Below are 14,821 nucleotides of genomic sequence, written 5' to 3' on the forward strand. Positions count from 1 at the left end.
AAGAAGTGAAACTGTCATTATTTGTAGATGATATGATATATATAGTGAATCTTAAGACTCCATGGAAAAACTAAAGCAACAAAGTAGTTCAGCAAATTGGTAGGATACAAAATCAACATACAAAAATCAGTTTCCTTCTTATAGACAAATAGTGAACTAGAGGAAGAAGAAAATAAGAAAGGCATCCTATTTGCAATCTCCAAAAACTTGACAATTTTTTTAGGTTAAAAAAAGATCAAGGACCTACATGAGGAAGGCTATAAAACATCATTTAAAAAATGGAAGACATATAAAAACAAAAGATACTTATGATCAAAGATTGAAAGATTCGACCTTGTCAAAATGGCCATCCTACCCAAAGCATTTTATAGTGTGATCCCAGCAAAAATCCCAATGGTATATTTAAAAAAATAGAACAGAGGTTACTGAAATTGATATGGAACCAAATAAAAACTTGAATAACAGAAGTTCTGGCTAAAAAGAGGAATAAATGGAGGTGTCACACCTCCAGACTTCAACTATAGAGTCATAGAAGTTAAAACCACATGGTACAGAAACAAAAACAGATGCAGTCTAACAGAATAGAATTGGGAGCCCAGAAATAAACCCACATATATATGACAGCCTCTATGACAAAGCAGAAAAAAATATACACTGGAAAGAGTGCTTCTTTAATAAGTGGTGCTAAAAAATGGACTGCTACATGAAAAAGAATGAAAGTAAATAATTATCCTTCACCATATTGAATATCAACTCAAAATGGATAAAAAGTAAAACCTAGAAACATAAAATACATACAAGAAAATAAAGTCAAAACACTCCATTAGACAAAGCTCAGAGTTATCTTTGAGCAGCATTTTCAGCAGCAAGGAAAACAAAGGAGAAAATCAACAACTGAGACCATATCAAATTAACCTGTACAGTGAAAGAGACTGTGACCAAAACAAGAGACTAATGGAAGAAAGTGTGTATTAACCATGTACCTGATAAAAGATCAATATAAAAAAAAACATAAGATGAAATGGAAAAGAAAAAACCTATTTAAAAAATGGACAAACAGGGCCTTCCCTGGTGGCGCAGCGGGTTAAAGCACAGCACTAAGAAGCTAAAGCCACTTCTGCATGAGTTCCATCCCTACCTGCCCCGGAGGTGACCACATGGCACCGCAGACCTCTCCTGGCCCGCCCGCTGCTCCCCTCAGCAGTGTACTTCTCAGTCAACTCAGTCAATCTGTTCTGCTCCCCACTCTGTCTCTGGTGAATCCTATCACCCTCCGCATCTCTGGCCTGTACCCCAGTTCTGTATGAATAAATAAATAAATCTTTTTTTAAAAAAATGGACAAACAAAAAATGGCCAAAAGAACAAATAGACACTTCACTAAAGAAAATGCAAATAGCCAATAGACATGAAAAAATTCTCATAATCACATATTGTCAGGAATATGCATATCAAAATCACAACAAGATAGTGTTTCACAGATGTGAGAATAGCTCATCAAAAAAGCTACAAATAATCACTTGAGAGGCTATTAAGAATAAGGGACATTATTACACTGTTGGGAATATAGATTGGTCAAGTTTCAATGGAAAGAAGCATTGAAATTCCTCAAAAGAGTAAAAATAGATCCAACATATGACCCAACAATTAGGTATCTACCTAAAGAACACAAAAACAGTAATTTTAAAGGAAACCTGTTTCCTCTGTTTATAGCAGCAGTGCTTAAAATAGCCAAGAAGTGAAAAAAAAAATGCCTCAAAACAGAAGAGTGGATCAAAAAGATGTTATATATATACACCATGGAATACTACTCAGTGATGAGAAAGATAAACTCATGCCACCTGCAACAACATGGATAGAAATGGAGGGATTGTTCTAAGTGACATTAGCTATATATAGAATCATAAATAGTGGTTTCACTTAAAGTGAAATTGAGAGAAAATGAACAAAGGATCATTTGTTCATCATCAAGACTGAATCTTGAAAGGAGACAGACGTGAGAGTCAGGGAGAGAGGAATAGAGAGAGGGAGATTGGGACACTAGAAATGGGGGACAAAGGGAGGGGAGGGCAGTGGGGTGACATAGAAGGTTGTAGGAGTTATGGTCTTGAGAAAAGTATGGTGACTACACTTGAGGGTGGAAATCCAATGTGAAAAAATAAACAAGGATGTTTATAAACAAATTAAATAGAATACAGGCTCCTTCAATTGGTTGTTATAATGAGTCATGAGTCATGAAAACTGGATGCCCAGTGCATCTTGCCCCTCACTGTTGATGGTATTTGAGATTCTATCTCTTTGTATCTTTGCTGGCACATTGACTTAATTGACCATGAACATATAGCAGAATTGATATTCAGAGACCTCTCACGGTGGGTCTTAAGAAATCTTGCAACAACATTCAAGAGCTCTTAAACACTTATTCTTGGGATAGCCCCAAGAAACAAGATTCATTTGAAAAATAAATGAGTAACTTCCATTTATTTACCTGATTTCTTTTGATCTCTGCTGTCAGTGTATAGGGTGTGCAAAAGCAGCTGTGACCAAAAGGACTTCTTGCTGGAGCTTGGACTTACTTGTACTCATTGTTCACGATCCATCTACAAGTAATCTTTCAGTCTTTTGATGATATTTAAGGAATGGGCCACAGCCATGGCTATCCTGCCCAATATGTGATTTTTCTTTGTCTTCTTTATCCTAGACAGATGGGGCAGATTCAAAAGCTTCCACTTTATCTTCTCCAGGATGGCATCTCATTTCCCATAGATCTAGGACCTGATGTAGGACTCTACTGTACAAGTGCAGTATTTTCTATTATATACCTCTGGTTTTATAAGTGTTGTTGGGTATGGCTGCAGTACCAGGAGAGGGAAATGGGCCAGATATTAACCTTGAATTCACATACCATGAGGCCTCACTTCATCCTCTCTAATAGGAGAGCATTGATGATATTTTAGTTTTTGGAGTATCACTGTCAAGTGAGACCACATGTCAATATACCTTGAAAAATCTGGGACTATCCTTTTGCTGTGTATACAGTCAACTGTATGAATGGAGAACATTCTTTCTGTGAAGGAGTGAGGATAAATATTGTAAGTGAATGCTTGCCAGGGTGTTGAACATGTAGTAAACTACACACTGGGTTACTACACACTCAAGAAATGAGGTCCATAAATTGAGTGATGAAAACTGTTATTGGGGGAGACCTCTCTTGATTCTGACTGTGTATCTTAAACAGTATTCTTGGTAACTGTTCTCTGATTTTGACCCTACCACACCACGTTGCATTAGCAATCTCCATAACTTCCTGTGAATTAAGGCTTTTGGCTGTTCCTTTGAATTCCTTCTGTTATGGATTGTAAACTTATTATTTTAGTGGTTCAGTTCTCTCATATATCATCTAAGCTTGCGCACCTTTTTCTACCTCACGGTTAGCAGCAGTCCAGTTATATGGATTTCTACTCAATCTTCAGATGTGGTTTACAGATAAGAGTCACTTTTCCACCACTAGAACATTCCTAATGCCTTTGGTGAAAGGCATATTTTATTTAGATTCTCTTAGGAGAATAATATCATGATGGATTATCTGATCTCACATAATATATCCATTCCAACATTACCGCTTTTCCTTAGTTTCTTTATTCCTTTTCCTATACTCTGTTAACTATGGCATTTTATCATCAATGAGCGTGATACATTGATATTCCTAGACTTTAAAAACTAACACTACTGTAAATTGCCATCATCTACTGCTTGGAAATTCATTTTACCCCAGCTAGTGCATATTGCTAAAATTCCCATTTACTCATAATGTCAGTCTTTTCCAACTGAATAATTACTACTTTAAAATAAAATCATTGAAATAGAGTACCATAAAAGTGTTATTATTCAAATAAAATATGTTTATTTCAAGGACTACACAAATAGGCAGAAAAGCTTCCATTTTCCTATTACATGAGCAATATAGTAATATCTTAAATATGTTTTCACATAAAAGCATTTAATATCATAAAAAATCAAATATATAAAATGCTATTCTAAAAAAGTCAACATATGATTCCATGGCTAGTATCCTTTTGTTTCAACTTTCTCTTATATTACATGCAAAGTCATTCCTTGATACACTGGACTTCTTTTTCTTTTAACTTGTTCTGTATGTGACAAATATTATAATAAAGAAGTTGAAAAAAAGCATTGTTGCACATCCATATTTCCTTCTAACTATGATGTACCAGAAGGGTTTTCTAGGGTCTTCATGTCAAGATTTTTTTCTGATTATTCTATACAATGCCCCCTTTACCTCCTTGTTTCTCAAAGTATAGATCAGTGGATTTAGAACAGGGGTGACCACCGTGTACATGATAGCAACCACCCGTTCCTGGTCCATGGTGCTTCCTGAAGTAGGACGAGTGTAAGTGAAGAGAACAGGGGCATAAAAAAGAATAACTACCATAAAATGTGAAGCACAAGTGGACAGTGCCTTGTGAAGCATGCTGCAAGAACGGGTCTTGTAGCAGAGATAGGTGATAATGTAGAAATAGGAGAGAAGTGTTAGAGAGAATGAGCCTATGGCAATTGTCCCTGTGACAACATTGAGCAGCCACTGGTTGAGCTCGGTGCTCCCACAGGCCACATCTAGCAATGGCTTAATGTCACAATAGAAATGGTTAATATGATTAGAACCACAGAAGTTCAACCGAGCGGTCATTATGGCGTGCAGCAAGGCATGGAAAAAGCCAAGAGTCCAGAGAGTGACAGCCATTTGTGTACAGCGTTGATGACTCATGATGACAGTGTAATGAAGAGGTTTGCAGATAGCCACGAAGCGGTCCAAGGCCATCACGGCCAGTAACATGGTCTCTGTGCTACCCAAGAAATGAAAGAAGTGCAGTTGCGTTATACATCCGAAGAAAGAAATTGCTTTGTGTGCAGAGAGAAAGTTCTCTAGCATTTTTGGCAGAGTCACTGTGGAGTAGGAGATATCTAGACAGGAGAGGTTTCCCAAGAAGAAATACATTGGTGAATGGAGTTTAGGATCAGAGATGATAATCAGCAAGATGGCCCCATTCCCCGTCACGTTAAAGAAGTAGATGACAAGGAAAACCACGAAGAGCCAAGGTTCCAGCCACTGGATATCGGTCACTCCCAGAAGGATAAACTCAGTGACTGAGCTTTGATTCTTCATCACTTAAGAAAAAAGAAAAATAATCTATGGAAGTGTGTCTCTAATGTGCATAATCCTTCTAGCTTAATATTTTACCATCTAGACAAACTGTATGTGAAAGAAGGCTATTGCCATTTACCAAGTCCCAAGTCAGTGGCCATATGGTATTTGTAGTATGAGATTGCTAAATTCATTATGGCTAAGACTCCATCATTATTTCTTTGTTAGATTATTTTCAGTCTTTCCTTTGCCTGGAGATTCATATCGTGTTGATAACCTAGCATCTACCATCTTCACTGACTTCATCTACATTCTGATACAAACTTCTTTTCATCTTCATAAATCGGCTCAAAAGTCAATATTTTGATGACTAAAAAAATCATGTTTCATTGTGCTATCACAAATGCTTTAAGCATTTTCTTATTGATTTGTCAGTCGTTTACATGTCCTTATAACATTGGGGTTATATGTTTACGCTTCCAAATGTGCACATTCATATTAGGTCCAATTTTTAAGTGTTCCATATGCTTCTGTCTCATGAAGTATCAAAAAAAATCACCTGTGAGATTTCACTTAAGAAAGAGACAAAGATAAGCTCATCAGAACTACCAAGTAGAGGTGATAGTATAATGGCTGTAGAACATTGCTAGTGGATAAATGAAGCATATGCATTTCTTGAGTTGCACTCCCCAGATTGAAGGATTTTATAAATGAATGGTGAATGAAAATTTGAGTAAAAAGGAAAATGACAGTAATAACTTCCCTCTTATAATAAAAGTGGGACTGAGCTGCTTCTTACCGATCCCTCCCTGACCAACATCTCTGGAAGCCTAATGGTGTCATATTGTGATAAGGAAGAAGACCACATTAATCAGCGATCAGCTGGGATATATATATGAAACTTTATCATCCTATAGTTGAGATGGGTCATCTTCCTATTGCATGAACATTTACAATTTCTCAAAATAAGATAAGGTGCTTGATATGAGGTCAAATTACTAATTGACATATTTTCATACCCATCATATAATCTGTTCAAGAATATTTCCTGTGCACTTGAAAGAATGTAGTTCGTTGTTTGGTATACAAGAGTCCTACATATGTCTTAGTCCTTATGATGAAGTATTTCATTGAAGGCAATTATTTTCATATTCATTTTGTCTGGAGTTGTTTTAGATTTATAAATTTGATGACAGATTTATCTTCTTGCTTCATCCCCCCCCCCCAAGAATTAGATAATGTCTCTGCAGGCTTATCTGTTAACAATATGAACTCTTTATTTCAAAATGGATGGAATTTTATGTTCCTATGCTAAGTTTGATGTCAGACAGTGAAAGATAAGTTCCAGATGATTTTGCTCAAATGGAATGTACATAAACAAAACAAACAAAAGAGAGAACAAAGATAATTCTTAGGTCTGAGAAAAATTTACTGGTTATCCCAGTGGAAAGGAAAGTGGGTAGAAGGCATGTTTGGAGGAAATCAACTTGTTAATGGTGAAGAGACTATGGTGGTGCCTGTGGTGAGGTATGTATACACATCAGAGTATGAGACTTTTTCTGAAATTTACATGGTATATAAACCAATGGGAAGTAAGTTGGTCCTCCTTTGTAGCTGAGTGTTTTAGTCTCAGTGCTATCTCCTCTAAGGGCCCGAGTTCCATGCCAGGCCAGGGAGCTAACACACACATATGGTTCAGCAACTTATCCTGTCTCACCCACTGCCCCTCTCAGTATTATATCTTGGTAGATCTGTCTGTTCTGCTCCCCATGCTGTCTCTGGTGAATCATTTCACACCCCACACCTCAGGCCTACACCACAGTTCTTCCACACAAAAATATAACATTGGGAAGGAATTCAATAAACATTTTATAAAAAGAAGTCCTTCTAAGTACATCATTGATGACAAAATCTATTTCCTCTCATTTCCCCACTTTTTCCTCTCCTAGTTATCCAAATTTAACTCTCAGCTATCACTAGATTAATTTATCAATTTCTCCTTATTTTAAACACTACTGACCCTTCCTGAAATAGCGATGACTTTAGTCCCCTTGAAATCTTATTTCTTATAACTTACTTTTGTTAAGTCCAGAATTCATTTTTTCAATAAACTACTCTTCTTCTAGTAGGAGTTCTCTATTGTGATGGGTTTTACCTTCTTTTCTGGTTTTGCTAATGTGATCCTGGAGGTCATATTTCCTTTAGAATCCCAGAAGTCTACTAGCTCTATGTTACTTTTCTCTGTAGTGGTCAAGAATTTTAAGCTACTCTCATTTAAAAAAACATGTTTTCTCTACTTACCCTTTCCCCCCTCACAAAATGAAATGTCTATTTTCCATTAAAAATGGGCACTAACTTTATCTTGTTTGCAGAATTGAAGTAATACTGTTTCCTTCAGATGTTACAATTCTTGAACAATTATAAGTTAGTTTATTATCTTAATACTTGACAAAATTTGATGTATACTGTAAGGCAGAATAACTTTTGAATTGCTTTCACTCCATTATTTGCTAGATAGCTGACATTACTTATTTCAGGCACATTAACAAAATCAGATATCACTTTGTGAAATAATTTCCAATTTGTTCCATTTATGTATGGATTTAGCTCTTTTTTAAAAAAATTAAAATATATTCATTCTATCATCCTTCATTTTTGCACAATGTATGGTTTTCCCATGAAATTCTCACCACCAATTCATGCTCTTTTATACTGAGGGAAGAAGAAGGATGTGTGGGAAACTTATAAGAGTGGAAGCACTGAGAAAATAGTAACAACTTTCAGGAAATCTGAAGAAAGTTGCAGGGATTGGGGTACTCATATAAAAGGGCACTTATTTGAGGCTTGGTAAATTCCTGAGGGAAGAGGAAAATTGTTTAATTTGACTAAAATAACAGTAAATTAACTAGGGCACACTTATAGGGGTCCCATGGGATGCTTGGCTGTGTAGCTAGTGCAAATCTTGAGAATTTACCTCACTTGTACTACACCTCCAATCAGGGCTGACAGTAACATTTCAGACTAGTTTTTTTGACAGTCAAGTATGTTTTTTCATATAAAGAATTAGCCCCCTAAAAGAAAAATCAGCACTCATTAACAGTACAGATGATATGTCCATTATTTTTGTTTGTTTGTTTGTTCTGTGACTCATTGCACAAAATTGTCCCAGAAATTCATTGTGAAAAGCAAACTTCCCTTAACATTTGAGGAGAATTAGCAATCAGATTAATTGATAGTAAGGTGACTCATTTAGCTAGAATTTCAATATTTAGATATTACACATTTCCTTTAAAGACTGTCTAGACATCCAGGATGAAACATACCAATAAAGGCGTAGGAAGTAAAGAGTTTTTACAATGCACACAGAATGAAGAGTCCACCATTAGATAAAAAATAGTTCAAACTCTCTGCTTAGCTTTAATAATAGCAAGTAGAGAAGAACTACTGATAATTCCTAGGCTGTCTCTGATTTTATCCTCTTACCTGGTATTTGTGTTCAGGTTCACAGCGATAAGAGCTTTTCAGATATACAATCCCAGTGATGAAAAATAGTACAATTATATTTTAAGTTATAGTTCATACTGGGATACCAAAATACACTCTTCATCTTCAAGGATTTTCCTTTTCTGATTCTCCTGCCTTTTATGAACTAAAGCCCTTTAGATATAAAAATCCTGAGAGAGAGAGAGAGAGAGAGAGTATCCCATGAGTGCTGAGGAGACTTGTTAAAGTAAATAGTATATCTCTGTAGCTACAAAATGTGGACATTTCCCTTGTGAATTTCATACCTTGAGCTCTGTATGCTGTATCAATTCTCTTTCCATACCACATTTTGCCTTAGCATCAGAATCTTGGTTAAGACATAGATTGAAGTTCTCATACATTTTCATTTTCTTATCTTTGGAAAGCAATATGATGCATAAAGTGGGAAAACAAGGAAAATTAGATCTGAGGACAATCAGATCCAATTGATCAGCAAAGAAAGACAATTGTCTTTAAAAATCACTTATGTCCTGCTCAGTTAGCTGGAAAACAAAAGGGATAGAGAGAGGTAATATTGTTTGTTTCCCTTTTTATTTTTTACCTGTTTAAATCTGATTCTCTATTAAGTAATACTAGTTTATTTTCTTTAATTCTGGCATCCCCCAAATCATGCTATTTTACAAAATAGTATAATAGTTTATTTTTATATCATTTTGTGCCTTTCCCATCTCAGTTGTAATCCCCGTGGGCTTCCCATCACCAAATCACCCATGTGCCATCTCCCTGCCCTTCCCCCCAGACCATTTTTGATCCCATTCCCAACTCTACCCCCGTAAAATGTCTCTGGTATATAGTTGTTCATTATTATTATTTTTTCCTCTGGTTCTTTATGCTCCTGCTATGAGTGAACCCATCTGGTATTTTTCTTTTTCTTTCTGGCTTATTTCACTAAGCATGATCCCTTCCAGCTCCATCCATGTTTCTGCAAAAAGCAAATCATGCTATTTTTTGGAAAATTTGTAGGGGCATTGTATGCCCATCCCTATGAGAAGAAGTATGGTGAGTCCTCACAAGAGTAAAAATAGACCCAAAGGAAACAAAAACACCAATTCAAAAGGAAAGCTGCTATCCTATGTTTATAGTAGCAGCATTTCCTATACCCCCAAATTGGAAATAAACTAAGTTCCTCAGAACATCTAGACAGTGGATCAAGAAGATGTTATCTGTACAGAATGGAATACTACTCAGTGATGACAAAATAAACTCATGCCATTTGCAGCAACATGATGTAGCTGGAATAGTTTGTTCTAGGTGAAGTTAGCCGTGAGGAGAATAATAAATACTGGTTTCACTTACAAGTGAAATCTAGAGAAACAACAGAATCTCTGAAAAGACAGATTGCAAGACTGAACCTTGAAAAGTAGACTGTAGACTTGAGGTACTTATTAGGGGAGGTGTGGAGATAGGGAGATTGGGAAATTAGAGGTGGGGGCTGGGAGAGTGGAGGGCAATGGAGTGTGATGGAGGATTGTGGGCACCTTGGTCTCGGGGAAGTAAAGTGACTACTCTTGAAGGGAGAAACCCAATATTGCAAAACAAACAAACAAAAAAACCAACAAGGATGATTCAAAACAAACTAAGAAAAACAGGCTCCTTCTATTGGTTGTCACAAGTTAGTGTGATAACAAGTCATGAAAGCTAAATGTCCAGTGAATTGTGTCCCCCACTCCTGATGGTTTTTGGGATTCTATCTCTTTGTATCTTTGTTGGCACATTGACTTAATTGACAGTAGAATTGATATTCTGGGACTGCTGAGGATGGGTCTTAAGAAATCTTGCAACAACTTGCACTAGTTCTTAAAACACTCAATCTTGGGATAGCCCCAAGAAACAAGATTGCTTTTGCAAAATCAAAGGGCAATATTTATCATTTACCTGAGTTCTTTTGATTTCTGTTGTAAGTGTATGATGTCTGTCAGGGCTGTGACCAAGATTACTACTTGGTTTAGCTTGGACTAGTTTGTTCTCATTGTCCAGGACCCATCAACATCTGCAAGTAATCTTTTAGTCTCTACATGATATTTAATGGCTGGGTCACAGCCATGGTTTTACTGCCCATTATGTGATTTTGCTTTGTCTTCATTATCCTAGACAGATGGGGTAGATTCAAAAGCTTCACTTTATCTTATCTCATTTCTTATCTCATGGCATCTCATTTCTCATAGATCTAAGACCTGATATAGGACTCTGCTTCTGTGTACAGTATTTCCAATTATATATCCCTGGTTTGGTAACTGTTATTGGATATGGCTGCAGTATCAGGAGAGGCACAATGGGTCAGATATTAAACTTGAATTCACCTATCACCAGGCCTCTCTAAACCTCTCTAACAGGAGAGCATTGACGATGTTTTAGTTTTTGCAGTATCACTGTCAAGTGACACCATGTGTTCATATATCCCTTTGCTGTGTACACATTTCAACTGTATGAAAGGAGAAATTTCTTTTTGTGAAGGAGTGAGCATAATGTAAGTGAATGCTTGCCAGGATGTTGAGGTCACTTTTTCCTAGTGAATATTACTATATGTTCAAGCAATGATGTCCCTAAATTGAATGATGGATTATGCCATTCAATGGGGGAGACTTCTCTTAATTCTGACTGCATATCTTAAGTAGTACTCTTGGTAACTGCTTTCTAAATTTGACCTTAGTATACCACATTGCATTGACCATCTCCACAACTCCCTGTGAATTTTTGGGTGTTCCTCTATTTTGCATTGTAAATTTATGATTTTTGTATGATTCAGTTCAACTATTTATTATCTATTGCTTAATTCCTTTTACCTCACAGTTAACAATCCAGTTATACTGTTCTCTACCCAATTTTTAGCTCTGGTATAAACAAGAGAGTCATTGCTGGAACTTGTTAATAAGTCTGGTTCTCCTCCATGAGTACATCCCATAGCCTTTGGCAAATGTTATATATTTTTATTTTATTTTATTTATTTATTTATTTATTTATTTTTATTACAAAAGTTTATTTTTACATCATTTTGTACATTTTTTTTTTCATCTCGATTGTAATCCCCGCGGGTTTCCCATGTGCCATCACCATAATCCCGTGCATTTCTCTCCCCCCCCATTTTTGATCCCATTCCCCACTTCACCCCCTCAAAATGTCTCTGGTATATGGTTGTTCATTATTTTTGTTATTTTCTCGCCTGGTCCATTATACTCTTGCTATGAGTGAAACCATCCGGTATTTTTCTTTTCTCTTTCTGGCTTATCTCACTAAGTGTGATCTTTTCCAGCTCCATCCAAGTTGCTGCAAAAGACATGTGTTTCTCTTTTTTGGTTGCTGAGTAATATTTCGTTGTATATATGTACCACATCTTTTTTATCCAGTCATCTACTTTTGGGCAGGCAAATGCTATATTTTATTTAGAGCCTATCGTAGAGAAAAATAATGTGATGGATTATCTGACAATATATGCATTCCAACATTACCACTTTTCCTCAGTTTGTGTTTTCCTTTTCTTATACTCTTATACATTTTATCATTAATTAGCATGAACCATTGACTTTTCTAGATTTAAAAATCCATACTACAGTGAGATAGCTACAATCTCCTGATTGAGAATTCATTCCCACCAGTTAATGCATTCTTGTTTATTCAGTTTTATATTTCAATTCCTTGATTTAAAGCAATCTCAAAATTCAGTTTTAAGAAAAGTACCTACAGATACAATCTAGTTAATACTAGTGACCTCCTTGGGTTTGCTCTCTTTTTCCCTTTTAGTCCCAGAACACTGCCATTTAGATTGTGCAGGATTTTACTCTGATTTTTGCCTTTTGGGCAATATAATATATGGACTGTTGTTTATAGTAATTTGAAAAATAGGAAGGTTATCTATTGAACCTATAGATAACCTTGCTAATGATACTAACAATCAGAGTGTTAATGTTGAAACTGACTCATTTTATTTAACCATTATAAAGCAAATGAGAATGAGGTGAGCTAAAAAACTGAAGTTTTCAAGCAAAACTTAGAGAAAATGTAATGGCTTCAGTGTGGTCTGATACTTAAAAATCTACACTACATATGTCTCCCAGAAACTGTAGCTAGCAGAAGAAATGGAAGAAATGGAATTATGGCTGTATGTCAAGATATTAAAGATGTGGGTATAATAATGAGACATCAGAAAGGTAAAGGGGAAAGTCTATAGTAGCTTCTAAAATTCACAAGTTTGGACCTAACAGACCCTTTCTGATAGATAAATAAATACCATAACACTATTTAGGACATGCTTTTATAGCTACATTCAAATATTTGAAGTATTTCTAGGAACTTAAGAATGTATTCCTTGAATAACCTGACTTTTAATCAAGTGAGAGAGAACTGTCTAAAAGAGATTTTGTGAGTATGACATGCAACTAGTGAAACCCAATAAGAATAATAACTGCCTTACATTATTTTAAATCACTTCAACTGGTTTCATCAGTTAAAAATTTTTATATGATCTTGAACTACAAAGGACAGTGTTAGAAAAATGGGTTTAACAATTGTTGCATTACATTTATATATCTCATCTTTTCTTTTAATGGTATCATCATTCTATATTATTTTATCTTTATAAATTATGTCTTTGATGCACAAATAAATTCAGTCTTTGGTTAAAAGGGGGACATCATAAACCCCCATATCTCAAATAACTGTGTAAACAAATGTTAACAATAAAAATCAAGTTCTTCTCTCCAGCTAAATCTGCTATAGGGGAAAGGACAGTAGGAGCTTAATAACCTAGGGTAGAGTGCGAGGCATGCTTTAATGAAGAGTGCTGTTGTATCACACACATGAGGAGGTGTGCTCTTATACCCAAATCATGTACAGTTTTGTAAACCAATATTACCTCATTAAAGAAAATATGATAAAATTCTTGAGTCAAAAGGAATCAAACATGAGAAACCATAGCCAAAATAGACCACTGTTTTGTTGACCTAATTTAGAATAAATGATCTAGAATTCAAAAGAGTTTTTAATAATATATTTTTATTCTGTGAATTATTGAGTGTGACATCACTTGCTTTAATTACTTAATTTCCTCCCTAATTGAAATAAATGAACCATGATATATTGCTTAAGATACCTTTTGAATCATATGTGAGCCAGTTTTTTCCAGTTGATTAATTACTACTTTAAAATAAAAGCCTCAAATTGTAGTACCATAAAAGCTTTATTGCTCACATAAAATGTTAACCTTGAGGGACAACATAGACAAATAAGCACACAAACTTCCAACTCCCAAACATGAACAATACTGTAATATCTCCATACCTATTTTCATGTGAAACATGCACATTGCAAAAAATCAAATATATAAACTCATTTCCCCATACAAAGTCATCATATGATTCCACGGCTAGTGTCCCTTTTGTTCATCTTTCTCATATATTACATGCAAATTTCATTGCTTAATAAACTGAATTGGAACTTACCACTTATTTTTCTTTTAACTTGTTCTGTATGTGACAAGTATAATAAAGAAGCTGAGAAACAGCATTATTATACATCCATGTTTCTCTCCAACAATGATGTATCAGAAGGTCTTTCTAGGGTCAGTGTCTTTTTCTGATTATCCTACTCAATGCCTCTTTGACCTCCTTGTTTCTCAAAGTATAGATCAGTGGATTTAGAACAGGGGTGACCACAGTGTACATGATAGCAACGATCCAGTCCTGGTCCATGGTGCTTCCTGAAGTAGGACGAGTATAAGTGAAGGCAGCAGGAACATAAAAAAGAATAACTACCATAAAGTGTGATGCACAAGTGGACAGTGCCTTGTGAAGCATGCTGCAAGAACGGGTCTTGTAGCAGAGATAGGTGATAATGTAGAAATAGGAGAGAAGTGTTAGAGAGAATGAGCCTATGGCAATTGTCCCTGTGACAACATTGAGCAGCCACTGGTTGAGCTCGGTGCTCCCACAGGCCACATCTAGCAATGGCTTAATGTCACAATAGAAATGGTCAATATGATTAGAACCACAGAAGTTTAAACGTGAGGTCATAATGGCATGCAGCAAGGCATGAAAAAAGCCAAGAGTCCAGATCGTGACAGCCATCTGTGTACAGCGTTGATGACTCATGATGACAGTGTAATGAAGAGGTTTGCAGATAGC

At 35.8% G+C, this 14,821-nt stretch overlaps 2 protein-coding genes across 2 annotated transcripts; both read right to left on the reverse strand.

The window, feature by feature from the left end:
* Positions 1 to 4,256: 4,256 nt before the first annotated feature.
* LOC101625217 (olfactory receptor 12D2-like) lies at positions 4,257 to 5,183 on the reverse strand. Its single transcript, XM_004694727.1, has one exon. The coding sequence runs from the start codon at positions 5,181 to 5,183 to the stop codon at positions 4,257 to 4,259; it is 927 nt and encodes a 308-aa protein (XP_004694784.1).
* Positions 5,184 to 14,260: 9,077 nt separating this feature from the next.
* On the reverse strand, positions 14,261 to 14,815 carry LOC101625443 (olfactory receptor 12D2-like; the record flags this gene model as incomplete). The annotated part of the gene is made up of 1 exon (XM_004694728.1): positions 14,261 to 14,815. A coding segment is annotated over one exon (555 nt), but the record flags the coding sequence as incomplete, so codon positions are not given.
* Between the last annotated feature and the right edge of the window lie 6 nt (positions 14,816 to 14,821).

This window comes from Condylura cristata, unplaced genomic scaffold (assembly GCF_000260355.1).
Source record: "Condylura cristata isolate star-nosed mole 26May11 unplaced genomic scaffold, ConCri1.0 scaffold00046, whole genome shotgun sequence".
Lineage (NCBI taxonomy): Eukaryota > Metazoa > Chordata > Mammalia > Eulipotyphla > Talpidae > Condylura > Condylura cristata.

Coding starts and splice junctions, on each gene's coding strand:
- LOC101625217 (XM_004694727.1), bottom strand. CDS start 5,183: ATGAAGAATCAAAGCTCAGTCACTGAGTTTATCCTTCTGGGAGTGACC.